The sequence below is a fragment of the Epinephelus fuscoguttatus genome, linkage group LG4 (assembly GCF_011397635.1).
Source record: "Epinephelus fuscoguttatus linkage group LG4, E.fuscoguttatus.final_Chr_v1".
Lineage (NCBI taxonomy): Eukaryota > Metazoa > Chordata > Actinopteri > Perciformes > Serranidae > Epinephelus > Epinephelus fuscoguttatus.
Window position 1 is genome coordinate 28525046 of NC_064755.1, and position 18514 is coordinate 28543559.

General features: G+C 39.7%; 1 protein-coding gene across 2 annotated transcripts; it reads right to left on the reverse strand.

Moving 5' to 3' along the window:
* Nucleotides 1-91: 91 nt before the first annotated feature.
* myo5c (myosin VC) lies at nt 92-17963 on the reverse strand. Of its 2 annotated transcripts, XM_049573176.1 has the most exons (40): nt 17833-17963; nt 17406-17516; nt 17132-17303; nt 16894-17038; nt 16443-16599; nt 16140-16283; nt 15533-15614; nt 15311-15418; nt 15119-15225; nt 14750-15015; nt 14576-14657; nt 12928-13068; nt 12701-12823; nt 12490-12573; nt 12199-12330; nt 11966-12063; nt 10845-10931; nt 10644-10755; nt 10338-10549; nt 10098-10263; nt 9846-9992; nt 9606-9770; nt 8287-8380; nt 8142-8205; nt 7757-8031; nt 7595-7658; nt 6587-6667; nt 6282-6462; nt 6089-6182; nt 5934-5997; nt 5681-5849; nt 5502-5586; nt 5324-5425; nt 5057-5211; nt 3432-3521; nt 2641-2791; nt 2267-2552; nt 1646-1820; nt 1480-1560; nt 92-1356 (listed from the first exon to the last, which is right to left on the reverse strand). In XM_049573176.1, exons 1-40 carry the CDS (start codon nt 17857-17859, stop codon nt 1204-1206), a joined length of 5232 nt encoding a protein of 1743 aa, XP_049429133.1. In that variant the 5' UTR covers nt 17860-17963; the 3' UTR covers nt 92-1203. The 2 variants fall into 2 exon arrangements, with proteins under 2 accessions (XP_049429133.1, XP_049429134.1); XM_049573177.1 differs by lacking the exons at nt 16443-16599; nt 16894-17038; nt 17132-17303; nt 17406-17516; nt 17833-17963 and having other exon boundaries at nt 15533-15610; nt 16140-16260.
* Between the last annotated feature and the right edge of the window lie 551 nt (nt 17964-18514).

An 18514-nucleotide genomic window follows, 5' to 3' on the forward strand; every position in this document is an offset into this window, starting at 1 on the left:
CTCAGTAATATTTAGTTTTCCATGATTTAAACCACTACTCTAAAGCTGAATAATACACGTTAAACATAAAAAATAGGATACAGTTTGTCTTTAATGCAGGAACACAGATAAATGTGGCACTCTGGTGTTTTTACATAGCAAACCATTTATTTCAATGCAATCAATTATTCGGGAAACATGTTTTCATATCTTAAACAGCTGTTACAAAAAATATATTTATGAAGAAATATATGTTTTTATATAATCATCTGTTTTATGTCAATGATTGAAAATATTGTTTAATTTTATTGACTCAATTTTCACATTTTAACAGGGCCTGACATCACTGAGGTCATGTCCTTACATAGTGGGTATTAACTGGATCATATTTTATTATTTTTAGACTCACTATATCTAAATTTGGTGACTTTTAAGCCAACAAAATATCAAGCATAATGTCATTCCTAGCAGTGCAAAGAAATAAAGATAAATTAAAATAAAATTATTAGAGCTGCTGTCTCCACATGGATTTTTTTTTTTTGTTTCAGCCAATAGTCCAAAACTCAAAAATATTTAATTTAAAGCAATATAAAACAGAGAAAAGCAGTAAATCCTCACACTGCAGAAGCTGAAATCAGAGACATAAAGTTAGTTACAGAAACATTTTCTGGTTAATTTTCTGTTGATCGACTTATCAATTAATTAATATTGGTTGCAGCTCTGATAAACCGCTCTAACCCCTATTCAAAATCTTTTATTCTCTCTGCAATTCATCTTTTTAATTCTAATTCAAATTCTTCTATTGTTCTTTTATCTCTTTTTATTTATAATCAGTCTATAAACTTTTATCCTTTACTTATAGATTCCTTTATTCCACTAAACTCCTTGGCACGTTTTTTATTTTTTATTTTACTCATCTTTTATGTGTCGACATGTTACTGTACGTTATGTTAAAGTATGTGTGAAAGGCAAGCTGTTCAAACAAATTGCCCTCTTTGAAGAAATAAAATATAAAAGTCTAAGAAATTATATAAAATGTTTTTTTTTTGTTATGTGGTGCATTGAGGGGACCTGACCTATGTATTTAAAAAATCCTAAATATAAATATATGGCGTTCATTGTTTATTTAAAGTGTTTACACATTTATATACACAATAAAATACAGCCATAGGCCATTGCACTATGAATCAGTCATGAGGAGTGAAAGGTCGAGTGCTGGCTGTGTCAGATCCTGGTTAGAAAGCCAAGATGAAGGCTGCTGGGGACCTGCAGCAGCTCCAGAGCCTGTGAGGACGGGCAGAAAGGAAACGTGACCTGGAAACGATAGTCCGAGTCGAGCATCAGCTGTGTGGATCCGTCACGGTCATGTAGTAACGACTGTAGCAAAGAAGAGCAGATTGGGATTATTAGTGAAGTGCAAGAATGGCAGATGAACACATACTTCAATACATTACACTGGACTTTAACGGGACAGTTCAGGAAATGAACAGTCAAGCTCACCTGAACTTTGCGGACAAATGACGACGACACCCTTTTCTCAAAATCATCAATGGGTGTGTACGAGTTCAAGATCTTGACAATCTGCAAATTTAAATGTGAGTTTTGTTTCAGTGTGGAACTAAACTTCTCCAGTATCAAGCATGTGTGTAATGTGAGAACACAATACCTGAACAGGGTTGAGCTCAGTGCATTTTTCAGTGATTTCGTTGGCGTCATCATCAGTGGACTTGTTGACCTGCAGCAGCCAGGCGGCCTGTGACAGCGGCCTAAGAGTATCCATGGCGTTAGAGCTTTGCATTTGCTTCTCCTTCAGCCATTCCTCCAGATAACTGATGTTACACCTAAACAAACAGAGAAGATATGATGTCATTTTTGTCTGCATAAGGATAGTCTTTATTAGCTGTGAACAGAAGCTCGGCAGCTCACTCTGTCGGTTTATTGGTCAGTCCACAAAAACCTCCCCACCCTTTAGCAGCCACAGCTTTTGCCATAGAAGGCTGAAATCTGGCCTGGAGTTCAAGTGTGTGCGTGTGAAGGTGTGTGTTTGTGTTCATGCCAATTAGCTAAAAGGTGGCGTGGCAATGGAGTGGCCTATCAAAAAGTTGCATAACTTCCAAATGGATTTTAAGACATGCACAAGATTTTGAGTAAAAATTGGTCATGAGCCAAACAGCAGCTGATTGACTGTTCACGTCAACTGGCAAAATCAGCAACACATAGATGCAGGTGCACATTTGGTCACAGCAACTGCAAATTCATACTTGTCCTTATAAACACAACCACAGACCTGATTTGCATTCCCTTCCTGCAGGAGCACATGTCTTTGCGGAGCATGATGTTGTTGAGGGCAGTCGCACCAATGAGGAAGAACATTTGCTTGACAGCCTGTTTGATGAGGCCCTGCTCCATGCCATGCTGGCTCATGGTGGAGTGGAAGACACTGAGCTGCTGAATGATGGAGGAGATGGTGTGTGTCTCCGAGTCCTCATAGATGCTGTTGGAACGCTTCCTGAAGCCCGTCGGCTTCATGCTGGAGATTCCCTGTAAACTCTCGTGCTCCAACATGCCGGGCACTGGTGGACAGAATGTAAAGCAGCACATTTTAAAATACTCATAAAGATGCAAAATCTGCACGTGATTATGATGGACTGTGTAAAATACCAATTGCAGGAGCGAGGCTCTTCTCCATGACTGAGATAAACTGGTGGTAGATCTGAATGGCCATGTCGCTGAGAATCTGTCTATGTTCAGACAAATCAAAATTCTTCAAGCAGTTCTTCTTCTGGCGAGGAGTGTTTTGTTTCATGAACTCCTTTAGTGAGCAGAAAAAAAACAAGATAATGTCAAAATACACGTGCTACTGTTCACTCGTGTTGTCAAAAATACTGATTTATCCTCACATATTGATTTTCATTTGATCAGTTTCAATATTCTCAACTCAGCTGTGCTCTCTTGCTCTCTCTCAGGGTTACTGTTTACTACAGTTGTTTTCTGCTTCTAATCAAAAAAAGTAACGTCATTGTTGACTTGTTATAGTCTTGTTATATTAAGCTTTTAATGACATATTCAAATGGTGTGTCCTCACTGTCCAAATTTTTCGCCGGGGTATCAAAAATGCAGTGGTGTAGTGGAGGGTATACTCAGGTATACGGGGTATACCCACTTCTTTTTCTATCCAGTGACAGTATACCCATCTAACAGCTAAGCAGCCATTGAATATATAGGAGAGTATGCCCACTTCCTCATCGGTAACCTACCTATCTACCTAGTAGTACACCCATCTCATCAACTACCACTACACCACTGCAAAAATGGTATCAAATACTGATATTTTTCATGGTTTAGTATCAAAGTGAGAAATTCCCATATCATGACAACGCTACTGTTTAAAACATCTTTGAGAAATGAAAAAAAAAAAAAGTGCAACAAGGGTAAATAAAGTAGATCCATACCTCCTCCCCGCTGTACTGCTTCAGACAGTTGAGCAGCTGATATGTGTTTGAGAGCCAGAACGACAGCAACTCAAAGTCTTTGTGGTAACTCTGAAATGAAAAAATGTCATTTTGCTTTTATTATTTCTCAGCAATTTTTTTTCTTATTCGTTATTTATGTAACATTTTATTTTAGTCATGCAACTTGTAAATGTGTACTTTTTCTGGCTGTTTATCCTTTCATAGAGTGAAATAACAATAATAATGCATTTTACTTATAGGGACCTTCAAAGCACTCAAGGACACCTTACAAGACGCAGTTAAAAAACAAGCAGCAGTGTTCATAGATCATAAAGACAAATTCAGAAATATACAATAAAAGTTAACAAAATGACAAGACAAAAATCTTATTCATAAAAATTAGGTATCAAATCATCATCATAAAGTCATCCATAGCTGTCAAGTCTCCCGTTTTGGCCGGGAAACTACCGTATTTTACCCTTCTTTCCCGCCGTCCTCCCATATTAGTATTTTCCCGTAAATCTCCCGTATTATAATAACATAATAACCCTGTATTATAACATAGGAATGTTCACAGCATTTTAATGTCAACAAAGGTAGGCCTATCAGATTCTGATCACCTAATTGTAGTTAGTAAGTGGTTGACAAGTGGTTATTTTAGATTTCCTGTACACCTATCTTAAAATGTAAGGGATACTGGAGCTTGGTTGGGGTGGTGGGACGGCTCGTGGCGGGCACCGGAAAATTTCCCTTATTTTCAAATCCAAAACTTGACAGGTATGAAGTCATCATCAGTGCAACTCCCAACGCGTGTGTCACCATTAAATCAGACCACATATACCAGCTTGAAAAGGTGTGTTTTCAGACGGGATATCAAAGTGGAAAGTCAATATTGCGAATGTAGTGGGGAGAGACAGAACGGCTGAAGGCTCGAGAACCATAATAGTCAAGCCGGCAGATGGTGATGTGAGTTAGATTGCAAAAGAGGATCTAAGACTACAGGAGGGTGTGTAGATATGAAGGAGTTCAGGCAGGTAGGAAGGGGTTTCATTATGAAGGGGCTTAAAGCTGAGAAGCAGAATCTTGAAATTGATGCAATATTTAACAGGAAGCCAGTGGAGCTGCTGGAGAACAGGATCTGTGGAGGGGGTTCTATTGATGATAGGGGCGGCTAAATTCTGGACACTTGAGAGGGAGACCAAAGAAGTCAGAACTGCAATAATCAATACGGGATGTAACCAAAGAATGAACAAGGATAGCAGCGCTCTGAGGTGTATGTGATGGGCGAAGATGATTCATATTTCGTAGATGAAAGTATGCAGACTGAGTAACATTATTGACGTGGGCCTCAGAGGAGAGTGTACTGTCCAGGATGACACCCAAGCTCTGAACCTGAGGGGATGGACAGACTTTGGAGTTGTACAAGGACAACCTCTGTTTTATCACTGATAAGTTTGAGGAAGTAACATGAAAGCCAAGACTTAAACAAATGAATAAACTAAACTGCTGCCAACATTCAGGCTACCTAGATATAAACATGATTAATAGCTTTTGAATTCTACTCATTATTTATTTAGCAAATCTACAGCTGAGATAAAGGCCACTAGAAAGAGAATTAACCTCACCATGATGACCTTTTTGACACCGTTGATGATGGCAGTCATGAGAGACTTGAGTTTGACTTCATCGTTCAGGTAGTCAGCGTGGCGGATGCACATAAAGAGGATGTTAGCCGGCAGGCCGGGCATCATACTGACCACCACACCTTTGGGCTTCAGCTCTGTGAGTAGAGTAAGTTTCATGTAGTTATAATTCATTCCAGCTCAAACCAGAAGGCAGACAAAGTCACAAAATTAATGAGAGTACTTGAAAATAATAGAAATGAAGAATACCCAGAATGATGTTCTGAATGAGCCTGGATTCGTCCTCTCTCTTGTACTCCAACATGCCGAGGTAATCTTTGGGAATTGCGGGCGCAGACGTTTGCTTCACTGCTGTGAGACACATCAAAGTGGTGAACATGGAGAAGTCTGATTCATGTTATAATGTGTGCACAAGCTGCAGCGCTACCTTTCTGTGATGTTTCAAGGCTCTTTATTTGATTCTGGAGTTTCCTTATTAATCTGTCTTTCTGGTCAAGCTGCTCCTCAAAGTCCTGATAGGAAAAGAGCTGTTGTCACTTTTGTCTTTCACACACACAAAACATGTATTCACACACTCGTGCTGTAACAGCCTGTATCCACATGCACCATGTTCTCAGCAGTTAACTGTGATGTCTCCTGTCTCAGTTTGCTCTTGGCCTCCATCTCCATCAGCAGCTGTCTCTTCAAGTGATCATTCTCCTCTTCCAGCTCCTCTACTTTGCCATGAAGCTCCCTCTTCAGCTCCTCCAGCTCTTCAGCTTTCTCCTCAAAGTGCCTAAAAAGCAACAAAAATCAGGTCGACTCAGACATGACCAGCACTTCTTTAATCAAGACACAGACTCAAAGCTGAATATCTTACCTGCGTTGTGAGCTCTCCTCTTTAATCTTCCTCTGGAGAGTGTTCGTGATCTCCTCAACTTTTTCTTTTGGATGACACAGACAAAAAATAAACATGAGAAAAACTGAAATCTGCAGAAGAGCTTCATGATGAAGTAGTTGGATATTCAGATCTACCTGCTAGTTCTCTGCTCTGCTCCTCTATGCGGACCTCCAATTCTTGCTTTTGCCTCTGCAGCTCTGAAGCCTGTAGTTTCAGCTCTGGTATCACCTGTGGATCACATGAAATAAGGGAAAGCACATGTTGATATGTTCTGCACCTCATCTATCCCAAGAGATGAATTATAGAATCACAAACACAATAACACACTGAGTTCTCGCTGCTGAGCCTGGACACTTCTTGGCGAATGCTCTCGTTGACATTACTTTTCTCCTGGAACAGGTTTTGCAACTTGCTGTTCTCATTTTGGAGGTGGTCCATTTTCAACTTCAAGCCCTCCACTTGGGTCTCATAGCTCTCCTTCTGCTCCCTCTGGTGGCTTTCCAGTATTCTGCCATCAAAGGTGGAACCATGTCAAACAGGATGAAGTGTAAACAGGTTTGTCACACTGGTACACAACTGGATGACGCTGATATTGAGTGAATGGATTGCTATGGTTGTCAGTAAAAATAAACCTGGTTGCTTTCTGCAGTCCATCAAAGGCTGTTAGCAAGTCTTCAACTTCATAAATCTTCTCAGAGTCGTCTGGGGTTAGCCTTCAGAGAAACAATGTGTGAGATACAAATCCTATGTGCAACACTTCTGTACACAGTACACTCGTCACGCACAAATCCTCTTTTTCACAATGCTCATTCTGTTATATCCTATACTTTGTTCTTATTACATTTGTTCAGTACTGTTTAATTAACATATCACTTTCAAACAATCTTTATTTTTATGTATGCATATGGTGCTATGTTTTATATTTTACTTTATATTCTACTTATGTCATTCCATTTTATCTTACATTATCTTATCGTACATTTTACCCATATTATTTTCATTTCTGATCTTGTTTTATCTTTATTTTTATTTATGTTATTTTTAGCTACTCATTTTATTTTATTTTTTACTTATCTCATGTTATCCCTATTTTCACTTGTGCTTTTATTTCATTTTTATTTATTTTATCATTATTTTTAATCTTTACTTTTCTGTCTTGTGCTATCTTTATTTTTTTTATCTTATTTTGTTTTTATCCTATTTCATTTTTAGCTTATTTTATCTGTATTTTTTTTTTTACTATTTTATCTTTTTAAATCTTTTTTATTTTCATCTTATTTTATTTTTTATCTTATTGTATCTTTATTTTTCTAATTTTGTAAAATGTCATCTTTATTTTTATCATATTTTATCTTTATTTTTAGTTATTTTATCTTATCTTTATTTTTCCAAAGTCTTCCTTTATTTTTATCTATTTTATATTTATTTTTATGTATTTTGTCTTTTATTTTATCCTATTTATCTTTACATATCTTACTTTATCCTTTTTGCGACTTGTGCTTATATTGCTAAGCTGACCTGTTTTCTCTTCTAATACATTTCATTATACAGTTGACCCTGTGCTAACATATGTAAGACTAATAAAGTAGAAACTGAACTGAATCTGAACCTAAGTGAGAGAAATAAAATATTTGATTTACCCCAAAAGAACCTCCTGTTCGACAACACCACCCAGAAGTTGTCTCGTAATATCGTTCATTTTAGCTGCAGAAAGATATTCAGGGATAATCGTCAGTCTGTATTTATGCATATTGACGTATCATTTTTATAACTGAGGGTATATTAGTAAGTAAAAGTTGTACCTCGTGCTTGTTCCGACTGTTGCTTCATCCTCCTGTCCATGTTATTCCTCTGGTTTTGCAGGTTGTTGAGATCCCTGCGCAGCTCAGGAATGACCTTGATATGTTTGGTGAGCTGGATATTCTGCTCCTGCAGGTCAGAGTTCGCCCTGTCCGCCTCCTCGATCTTTCTCTGCAGACTGACTCTCTCCTCTTTCAGTCTCTTAATCTCCTCTTTCAGGGCTTCCACCTCTCTCTCATGGTCATGTCGCTGGATCTCAGTGTTGTTCTCTGCAATTCTGCCAAGAATCATCTCAACTGAGTAAACTGAACAAGCTGAGCCAAAACCTGCTTTTACTAAACAAACATTTGCTGTAGAGGAGACAGATTGTACATTTTCATGACTTACTTTCTCAGCCTTGCTTCATATTCTTTCTCTTCCTGAAGGCCCCTCTTTATCTCATCAAAGCTTTCTGTAAGAGGGACACACAGGTCACATGTTTGGTACAAATCACAAGAAGAGAAGCCTACACAGGAATCTTGACTTTTATTACCTTGGGCTTCTTTGGTGGAAGCTTCAAACTTCTTCTCCAGGTTCTGCTTTTCAAGGTTTAGAGCATCTATTTCCTTTTTAAGCTGTGCAGTTGTCTAGGGCGAGAATAAAAATGTATTTTTAAAGGGCTCATAAATACAGAAGTCGACAGCCACTGTGCTTGAATTATTTTATTTTAATGCTGTTATCTCGAAATTACAGGTTAATCATTTTGCGACAATGAGCTTCGTTATCTAAGATAAGGAGATAATCACCTCGTTATCACAAAAAACAAAAGGTCATATCCTCTTTTTGCTTATAGTGTTTGTCAGAGATCAAGAGTGCCCTGCCAGCATACACAGATGGCATCTTGACAACTGTAGCAAATGATTTTAACTGAAAATATCGGATCAAGAAACATTGATCAACACACCAGTCTGCACTTCAGTCAACGTCTAAGCAACTTCTCTTGACAGAGTGAAGTGCTATGTAAATGAGTTAGGTACAGTGTGTGTGAGCAGTGCAAATATTTGGTATTGTAATTCTTGTTTTTATTTTTTCTTGGTTTTTTTTTTTTGTTTGTTTGTTTTATTTCTGGTATTTCTTGCAAATAAATTGTACTATATTTTTTCCTTTCCTTGGTCTTTTTTATCTTTTAGCATTGCTTGTTTAAAATTTGTATTCTTTTTTTTCCCCAAATATTTTAAAAGTATTTATCTGTTTGTAAATTGGTGATAAGCACATACAGCTATATTTAATTTCAGTGTTAGGTGGGGTCCTTTAAGAAGCCCTCAGGTTTTTTTCATCCAACCTGTGCATTTTCTTTTGTTGCTTTGTTTTTTTTTTCTCTTGTTTCATTTCTCCATATGCAGAAATAAAGAACCAAAGGTCAGGCACAGGCAAAAATTGCACTGTGTTTTTCTGTTGGAGATAACACTCAGATCAGTCCTCATCAGTCAGTTATGAATCCTCCTCAGTAAACATGACAGCGATCTCGAAGGCTGAAATCAGGCACTACCAAATGATCCAGAAACTCACTTTTGAGTTCTAAAAAATTATCCAGTGATCTCAAGAAAACAAAAGTCGTTTTCTCATGATAAATTATGTTATTTCAAGAAATCCAGCTCACATTTTCTCATGAATCAAATGTATTAACCTGTTTTCATGAGAAAATGAGCTCTGCATCACGAGACAACAGAACAATTACATTGAGATCACAGCATCAAATAAACATTTGCAAGCACAGCTGTTCTCAACATCTGTACACAAAGTCTGTTTCATCAGCAAACAAAAAGTTGCTAAAACATAAACAGCTGTATAAGCATCAGCTTCAAGACTAACCACACTGGCATCTTCTTTCGCTTTCTTCTCCCTCGCCTCCAAAGACGCCTTCTGGTTGGTTGATTTTTCCAGCTGTACTTCAAGAACTTGAAGCCTGTCCACCGTCTGAGCGTGAGAGTTGGCCAAGCTTGTCAGTCTTTCCATCAATCCACGGTTCTCTTTGTTCTGTAAGGATACAGGGATTCAGTTGCATCCTTCAACAGAAGAGCACAGCTGAAGTAAGTTTGACAGAATCTTTACCTGCTCTTCAATCTTCTTCTTGAGCGTCTGCACCCTGTAGGAGAGCTGAACGTTGAGCACAAGCCGACGCATGGTTTGAAAACGCCGCCGTACCAGCCATGCTCTGGCGTACTTCTGTAGAATCAGAGCTTTCTGCTCCTCCATCATCTGAGAATTAACAAACAGACAGCAGGACATGAATCACCTGTGGTTATATTTTGTATTTTCATCTTACTGAATGGTACAAATAATTAATTAATCAACCATACAGACCTTTTTGTACCGTTTTCGGGCCATCCAACCTCGTGTGAAAGCCTGAATGGTGATGGAGGCCAGACGGACTACCTGGAAGATCTGTCTCATGCGGTAACCCCTCCAGTATTTCTGGATCACCACTGATGCCCAGCCCTGCTTCAGTGTTGCAGCAGTCACTGTTTTACTGTAAAACAAAGCATGTCAGAACCATGACAAACACAACGCAGGACAACAGAGCTGCATGTGAACGCCTCTAACCGGATTGTCTTCTCTCCACGGATGTACTGTTGGAGGATGATGGCCGCCTGTCTCATGCGCAGGTACTTCCTCCTCTGGCTCCACCCACGAAAGTGTTTCTGGATGGTCACGGAGGCTCCTCTCAGTCGGTCCAGACGCAGCTTCTCTAGATAAGCTACCTGACCGGCTCGGAAGAAGATCTTTGTCCGGCCAAACTTGTACTGGTTGGGGTCCTGGAGATCAAGCCATGATGTCAAAGTTAAACACAAACAGGAAGTGCACGACAATGCATGACAATGTTGTATAAAGTCAGCAAAGTAAACTAACCTGAATCAACCTCTGCAGCACTTTCTTGCAGGTCTGTTTCTTGTCCCTGACGTCAGCCTCCTGATGTGACATTAGGATACTGTATCGGCTGTAAAACTCAATGTAGGTCCACCTACAGACAAAAAACATGTTTGCCATTACAATATTAGCATATTATTATATAATATTGGGCTGATATATGATCTAGTTATAGAGAATCACCTGGATGGATAACTCTGTGCACTGATGCGAATAGTTTCAAGGACTCCACAGGCTCGCAGCTGCTGCACCACCCTCCTGGAGTCATATCTAAAAAAAATCAAGCAAACACTCACTTAACAAAAAACACCAAACTGCATGGAACTGTCTACCAAATAAACTGAAAATGCAAAACAACTTAAATGTCTTTAACAGAAGTATTAAATAACGGCTTAAAGACATTGTTCTCACGTCTAATACCACAGTAGATACACCTGTATTTTGTGTGGATATATTTCTGTGTATAGATTTGTGGATGTATTTTTGGCATTCGTGGGTGTATTTTTCATTTCTTTTTTCTGTTTTAAGTTTTAAAAAGCCTCCTGTGGGTAGGTGTTGCAAATTAGCTTTTGCTGCAAATACTAAACACAGTGCATCTTGTTCTTGTGCATGGTAAATGGATTTGCACTTGTATAGTGCCTTTTTGGCTGTTCGATCACTCAAAGCACTTTCACACTGTTTGTGACATTCACTCATTCACACACACATTCATACACTGGTGGCCAAGGCTACCATACAAGGTGCTACCTGCTACTCAGTTTTAACCATTCAGCGCAATCACACACCGATGGAAAAGCCTTTGGGAGCAATGTGGGGTTCGGTACATCACGCCAGGATACTTCAACATGTGAACTGGAGGAGGAACGACCCGCTCTACCTCCTGAGCCACAGCCACTCATATCAGTGGTTCCAAACTGGTGGGTCGCAGTCCATTCTGACTGGACTGTGTGGACATGTGACTCGCAAACATGTTAAGTTTGTAAAAAACACACTTTATTTTTAAGTACAATGAATTTCCAGCACAGAGTTTTTATTTTAAAGTACCGTTTCCTGCTGTAAGGTGAGCGCCCAGTGGACAGCAAACTGGCTCGATGACATGGCCAAACGCAAGTATGACGCTGACTGTATTTAACTGTGTGGACCTTGAACTAATGACTAAGGAGAAATCTGGACCCTGTGGTTGAACCAGTTGGGAACCACTGACCCATATTATATGTACAATTCCAATGCAACTGTGATGCCCATATAAAATAAAATAGACTATAAATAAATACATTTAAAAAAGGAGTTTCACTGATACTCACTCAAATGGGAGCTTTTCATCATTGGGCTTAATGCAGCGCACATAATGAGGGGTGGTGGCATTCAGTGTTTCCATCAGTAAAGACAGGGAGCTGCAGAACTACATTCAAACACAAAGTTCATGAAAGAGGATAAATATTCAAGATGCAAACTCTAAATGCATTCAGGACATAGTGGAAACTTCAGTGAGGGAGTTCAATCTCAAGTGAGCAGCGACAGTAAGTAAACATTTCACCTTATCTCCCACTGAGGTCCTCAGCTGTTTATTGGCTGGTTTCACTCCGGGCCTGGCCGGCCTCACTTTGACACCTTTACTGCTCACAGTGCTTTGCTCCTCCTCTCGGAAAAAGTTGGCCAGAAAGGGAAACTGATAACAGGTGCAGGCAGAAGAAATGTGTTAAAATGAGAAAACCAAAGCAGCGTGGGATGGCTTTAGGCTTTAGAGATACACACACATTGATTTGTTAACCACTGTGATGCATTGAAAAATTAAAGCACAGCAAAATAACATAGGGTGTTTAATTACCTTACTGGCTCTCATGATATCAACCAGCTCTTCATAGAGAGTGTCTCTGTTCTTTTCAAGAAAACCTTTGCATTGATATTCCACCTGTTCATGGAGAAATACTCAGTTAGTTAAAAAAAAGTATCTGACTGGAATCCATTAAACAATAGCAGGAGTAACTTTTGTGCCATATTATGCAAGAAAGAGATTTCTAAGGGTCAACAGACTGCACCTTGTCTGCAAAGTGTTGAATCACAAATGCCTCATTTGATAACCTGGGCTTCTCAAACAGAGGATTGGCATCGAGGTAGTTGAACAGCTTTTGCAGCCAGCTTTGGTCAGTGCCCTGAGGAAACTGTAACGTGAAGAGACAAATGTATGGGAGGCACAGCAGTCATTAAAAACACAATCCAAGGGGCTGAAAATGTGAACTGTAATAGTTCAGGTCTGTTTGATTACCAAACATTCTTCATCAAGCAGGTCCAGGATCCCCATCTTTGCCTCAATCAGGTCAATGACTGGCTGGTTGTCATAGAAATCTATCAGCGTCCATGGGATGTCCTCTTTCATGTATTCCTCTTGCTCCAGCTTGAACACATGCTGGTTGAAGATAAAGACAAAAAAAATAACCATCTGAGCGGTGGTGCCCCAAGAACTTTTAATAGGGACGGCCAGATGGGTCCAATGAGAATCCAAAACAAACCAAAACTAAAAGCCATAACCGAATTTCAGAAAATTGATTATGATGTTATAGCAGTCTATATAGGCTAGTTGAAAACTATGTCAATATAGAGAGTTAAGGAATCGAAACACACTGGCGGCAAACGACGCACATCAAAAAATATGCCGCTGTTATCTTCAACGTACAACCCACACTGGCAACAGCAAGACCCGTGTCGAGTGTGGCATTTCTCCCCCACTCACTCTCTGCTTGTACATACTAGCTCCCATAGCAGCTCTTTTTCTCTGCTCCTATAGCAGCTCGACTCCTCTCCTCTCACACTGTTGCCGTGTCTCGTGTGTGACAAAGAATGGATGAGGAGAGACTCATTGTTGAGGTCGAGAAATATCCCGACCTAAACGACCATCAATCCCATCACTATAAAGACAATGGCCAGGGCGTCGGTGGCTTGGTGGTGGAGCAGGCGCTCAATGTGCAGGGCTGCTGCCGCTGCGGCCCGGGTTCGGGTCCAGCCTGTGGCCCTTTGCTGCATGTCTCTCCCTCTCTCTCTCCACCCCTCACGCTTCACTGTCCTGTCAATTAAAGGCAAAAAATGCCCTAAAAATATCTTAAAAAAAAAAAAAGAAAAAGAAAAAAAAAGACAATGGCCAAAAAGATTTTGCCTGGTGAGTCAAAGCTCTGGACACTGACTCTTCATGTGAGATATCAAGTTTATTTAGTGGCTGTCCACATAATTTTAAGATAATGCACAGGTGAAGGAAGTACAGATCTTTCAGTAAAAGCAGTAATAACTTCGCATGGTTGTCTGCTGACGAGCTGCAGCACGACACATCCAGTGTGTGCTAGGGGCCACACGTGATGTGCCGTGGCAGTGCTGGTGTGTTCTCAGCTTTACACATGAACAGTAAAGCTGAGTTCTACAAGCTGAGTTCCACAGCAATCCTGTTGTAATGTGTTATATATGTGTTTATACTCAGATTTAATGTTCTTCAAATAGGCTGGTTGTCCTTTTCTTTAAAAAAGACGAATATACAGCTTTAATTTGAAGGAGTAAATTGGTTATGAGGAGCAAAACATTCACTAGGAATATGCCTTCTTAAGTTTAGGAGAGACTGGTGGGTGCCTGTAAAACCCATTTTCATTCAGATATTTAGAGGTGAGAGTTTAAGGGACCTCTTTGAAAATGGCCATGCCAGTTTTTCCCTCACCAAAAACAAGCCTAATTTTGGAGTGTTACTAAGTCCCCATGACAATAAGCCATGGTAACATGGTTGGTACCAGTGGATGTCTTAGGTTGTCTAGTTTCTCCACCACCTCAGCACTAGCTCAAAAAAAATGAATGCACCACAGGGGGCGGGGGGGTACCAATACCTATGAGCAGATAAAGGTTTGTATGCAGTGATTTGTAAAGATGGCGATACATACCAAGTTAAACTGTTGTTGAAGCTTCTCATTTGCGTAGTTGATACAAAACTGTTCAAAGCTGTTGATGTCAAATGTTTCAAAGCTGAGGACAAAACAAAGATCACATCAACAATGGCAGCTACAGACACCCACATTATTAAGCAGCTGAAGAATAAAGTGTTGTATCCGTGTTACCCATAAATATCCAGAACACCAATGAAAGCATGTTGCTTTCCTGGAACCTTCAATGCTGTGTTTATCCTGGTAATAATGCAGTCGAACAGATGGGCGTAGATCTGCTTGGCTAGGGCATCTCTGGCATTTACCGCCCGCTCTTTGGGCACCGGCTTCACCACCGTCTCAGTCACCAGAACGATCCTCCGATGGCACAGCCAGCGTGCCAACTGCTCCGTGCTCACATCCAGCAGCTCGCAGAAGACTGCCAGGTGTGGATCACTGGGCTGGAGGACATGCAAATCAAGATTTGTATTGAGCTAGGATAATGTGTTAAGATCTAATGTCGCAAGCAAAATGCAGTTTAGGGCTCGCGGAGGTGAGACTCACAGGGACTGATGATTTGCCATCTCCAGAGTCTTTGATTTTCGCATTTCCCAAATGCAGAATGGCCGCCAGAACTTTGAACACATTGAACTGAAAGTCCTCGTTCAGCCCTGCAGAGGCAGAGAGGAAGCTAATGTAAAAGTCACACTTAAACAAGTAACAGTCTGACAGATGAAACTTTTCTTTTTTTTTTACCCAGCAGTGAGAAGGTGCGTCGAGTCTCCTCCATGTCTTTCTTGTCATCTACACCTTCAATAGCGATCTCACCGCCCATGCAGGTGTACTGGAACTTATCTGCACCCACTATAGATGATAGGAATTTATAATCAGGCACTCTTACGATAAAATAATCCCACAGTAAATATGTGTAACAATTAAACGTGTGTGGGTGGCTGCTCCGTCAGTACAAACACTCACACAGTCTCAGATTCTTGAACTCTGGCAGGTCAGCACAGGAACACATCTGGTAGAATATGTGATAGTTTCGCTCGTCGTCTGCCTGAATAAAACAAGAGCATAGTTAGGGCTGCAACAAACAGCTTTTTTCATTGTCACTTCTGTTTTGTTCACAACCCAAAGATATTCAGTTTACTGTCACAAAGAAGTAAAGAAACCAGAAAATATTCACATTTAATGAAAGGTTTCACTGCTGGAAAAATGCTCTTTTCATAAGACATTTAAAGCAAGAAATAGCCAATACCGTAACAGAATCTTGGTTTATATTTGATCAGCGCTGAGATCTGGGCACTGGTATGATGGAGGGAAGTTTACAATAGATCATTTACACATATCACCCAAACTGTTAAGATACAAAGCTAGTAGAAGATCAGCAAAGTATCCTCTTTATGAGCTGGAATCAGAGAATTTGGTCTTTCTTTAATTATTCAAACAGAATAATCAATTATCAAATTAGTTGGTAATTGACTTAATAACTGAAAACTGATTAACTGTTGTAGCTCTAAGTGTTATTGTTAGGGATCAGATATAAGAAAAACAAGTCAACAACATATTTATTCACATGTACCTGAAAAATGACTCTGGATTTCTCAAGGAGATACGTCCTCATGTTCGCTCCGATGATCCGGTACCTCCTGTCAAAGCTGATCTCTGTGTATTTCCCAAAACGGCTGCTGTTGTCGTTCCTGGTGGTCTTTGCATTTCCAATTGCCTGAGAGAAAAACACCTCAGGTCATCAGGTCTGTTTTCAAGTCATCACAAAGATACACGTTGCCTTAATCAATGCATTGGGTGCATTATATCAAGTTAACATTGTCACAGTGCTTTGAAACATTGAGTTAGCAGGGCTCTTGCTCCATTAAAATCACACCTCTGTTACGGGGTTGGAAGCCAAGACTTTGTCTTCAACACGAGTCTTACTTCCAGACTTGCTCACAACAGCAAAGTATCTCATGGCGTATCGAGCAGACACAGTTTTACCGGCTCCAGATTCACCACTGACAATGATAGACTGGTTCTTGTGGTTTCTGAATAAAAAGAAGTACAGTTATGACATTTTATTTAAAGGTGCCTTTCATGTCAAAGTCAAAGTCACCTTACATTGCATAAAATACGAAACAGAGCATATAAGCAACCAGCACCAGTAATAGAACATGAATGAAACCTATAATAACATACACAGTAGAACATGGCTCTGCAATGCATTAAATATCTAAAATAAGATGAAGTTGTTGCAGTTAAAGTGGGAAAGCTAATTTAAAAAGATGGCTTTCACTGGACTGTATATTCCACTTTATGTGATAGTTTCAGCCGTTATCTACCTGGCCATCTGTTTGTAAGCCTCCTCTGCCACTGCAAATATATGAGGGTCCATGTCTCCCATGTTTTGGCCTGAGTAGGCATGAATGACTGCATCTCCATAGACATGAAGCTCTTTGTATGGATTTACAGCCACTAGTATAATACCTGAAAATGAGGAAACACAGGCACAGGCTGAGCCACGAGCACAAACGGCCCCACACCACAACGACAGTCAAAGATGTGTCTCAGAGACAGTACCACAGTAGGTGTAGATGATTCTGGACTCCACAAATCTAACTTTAAGATTATGCAGGACTGCAGGTTCATGCAGGTAGCTGAGGGCAGTGAGGTCATTCTCCCCCACCAAGATGTCAGGGTTGCGGAGTGGAGGGAGCTGTGGCTTTGATGGGTCAACAGGGTAGTAGTGCTCCTGTACGGTTATGCAAAAGAGGCAGGTCAACTGGTGCTTCTCACCATCATAAATCCAGTGCAGCAGGATGTAAAGGTTTTACTAGTTACGTTTAATACTTACAGTGCCATCTTCAAGAAGCAGTTCAAGGACATTATCCCCAATATGAAAGTCTCTGATAATCTCGGCTGATTTCCACACATGTTCTGCATCTGGTATCCACACTCTGTTGTACTGAGGGAGAAGACACAATAACACAATATTAAAAAATGAAACAATGTAAATAAAATTTCCTGTGTGGATATAAACCGAGGACCTTAAGTTATCATTTAATAGCAAGTGATCATAGTTTATATTCACATGTATATTAACAATTCATAAAGATTTACATTTAAAAGTTGAGTGTGATTAAAAAGTTGATCATATACACTTTAAATTTAAGTCCAGCCTCCACATCCTGCAACTTACCTGAGCCCTGACAGTTTCCATATGTTTCTGTAAAACCACATTAAGATCTTACTGTAATAAAAACATGGCGCTTTCCTCTTACCTCGGTGTACAGCTCCAACAAAGCCATGTTTATGCATTATAGTTTTAACTTCCCTTCACAGTGTATTTATCAGCTGTTGTATCACTGTACTTTCCAGGTTACCAACGATTTCCCCCCCCGCTCTGCCACAAACACCGGAGTCAAGACAAACAACATTACTTCACATGTACCGGTTGGAATTTTCAAAATAATACTCACTGGGGTTAAAATCTTTATTTGAAATACACTTCAACCAATATTTTACTATATTTTATTGATTATTTAAATGTTAACACATGTGTCTGTCTGATAGGTTCATTTGCACATTAAGTTTATGTATGTTTTTCTAATATTACGGCATGTATCCATTACATTATTTAAAACTTAAATTTTGTTATGACTCATTTCTGACATGACTATGAATCTCTTTTATATTTAAATACTACCACTACTACTATTATTAATAATAATAATTGTTATTATTTACCGTTATTAATACTGATCCATATAGCCCTAAGAAACCTATCTTAAAAGGTACAAACCTGATGCTTTTATTCTGAAGGTCTCGTCACTCATGTTGCAGGTGTGCCTCGTGTCTTCCTGGTTGACTTGTCGCTCACCTGCTGTGGACTTTGACTCCGTGACTCCGCCCTCCCGTCTTGTGACAGCGGCTCCTCTGAGTGGGTGTGCAAGTTTGATCAAG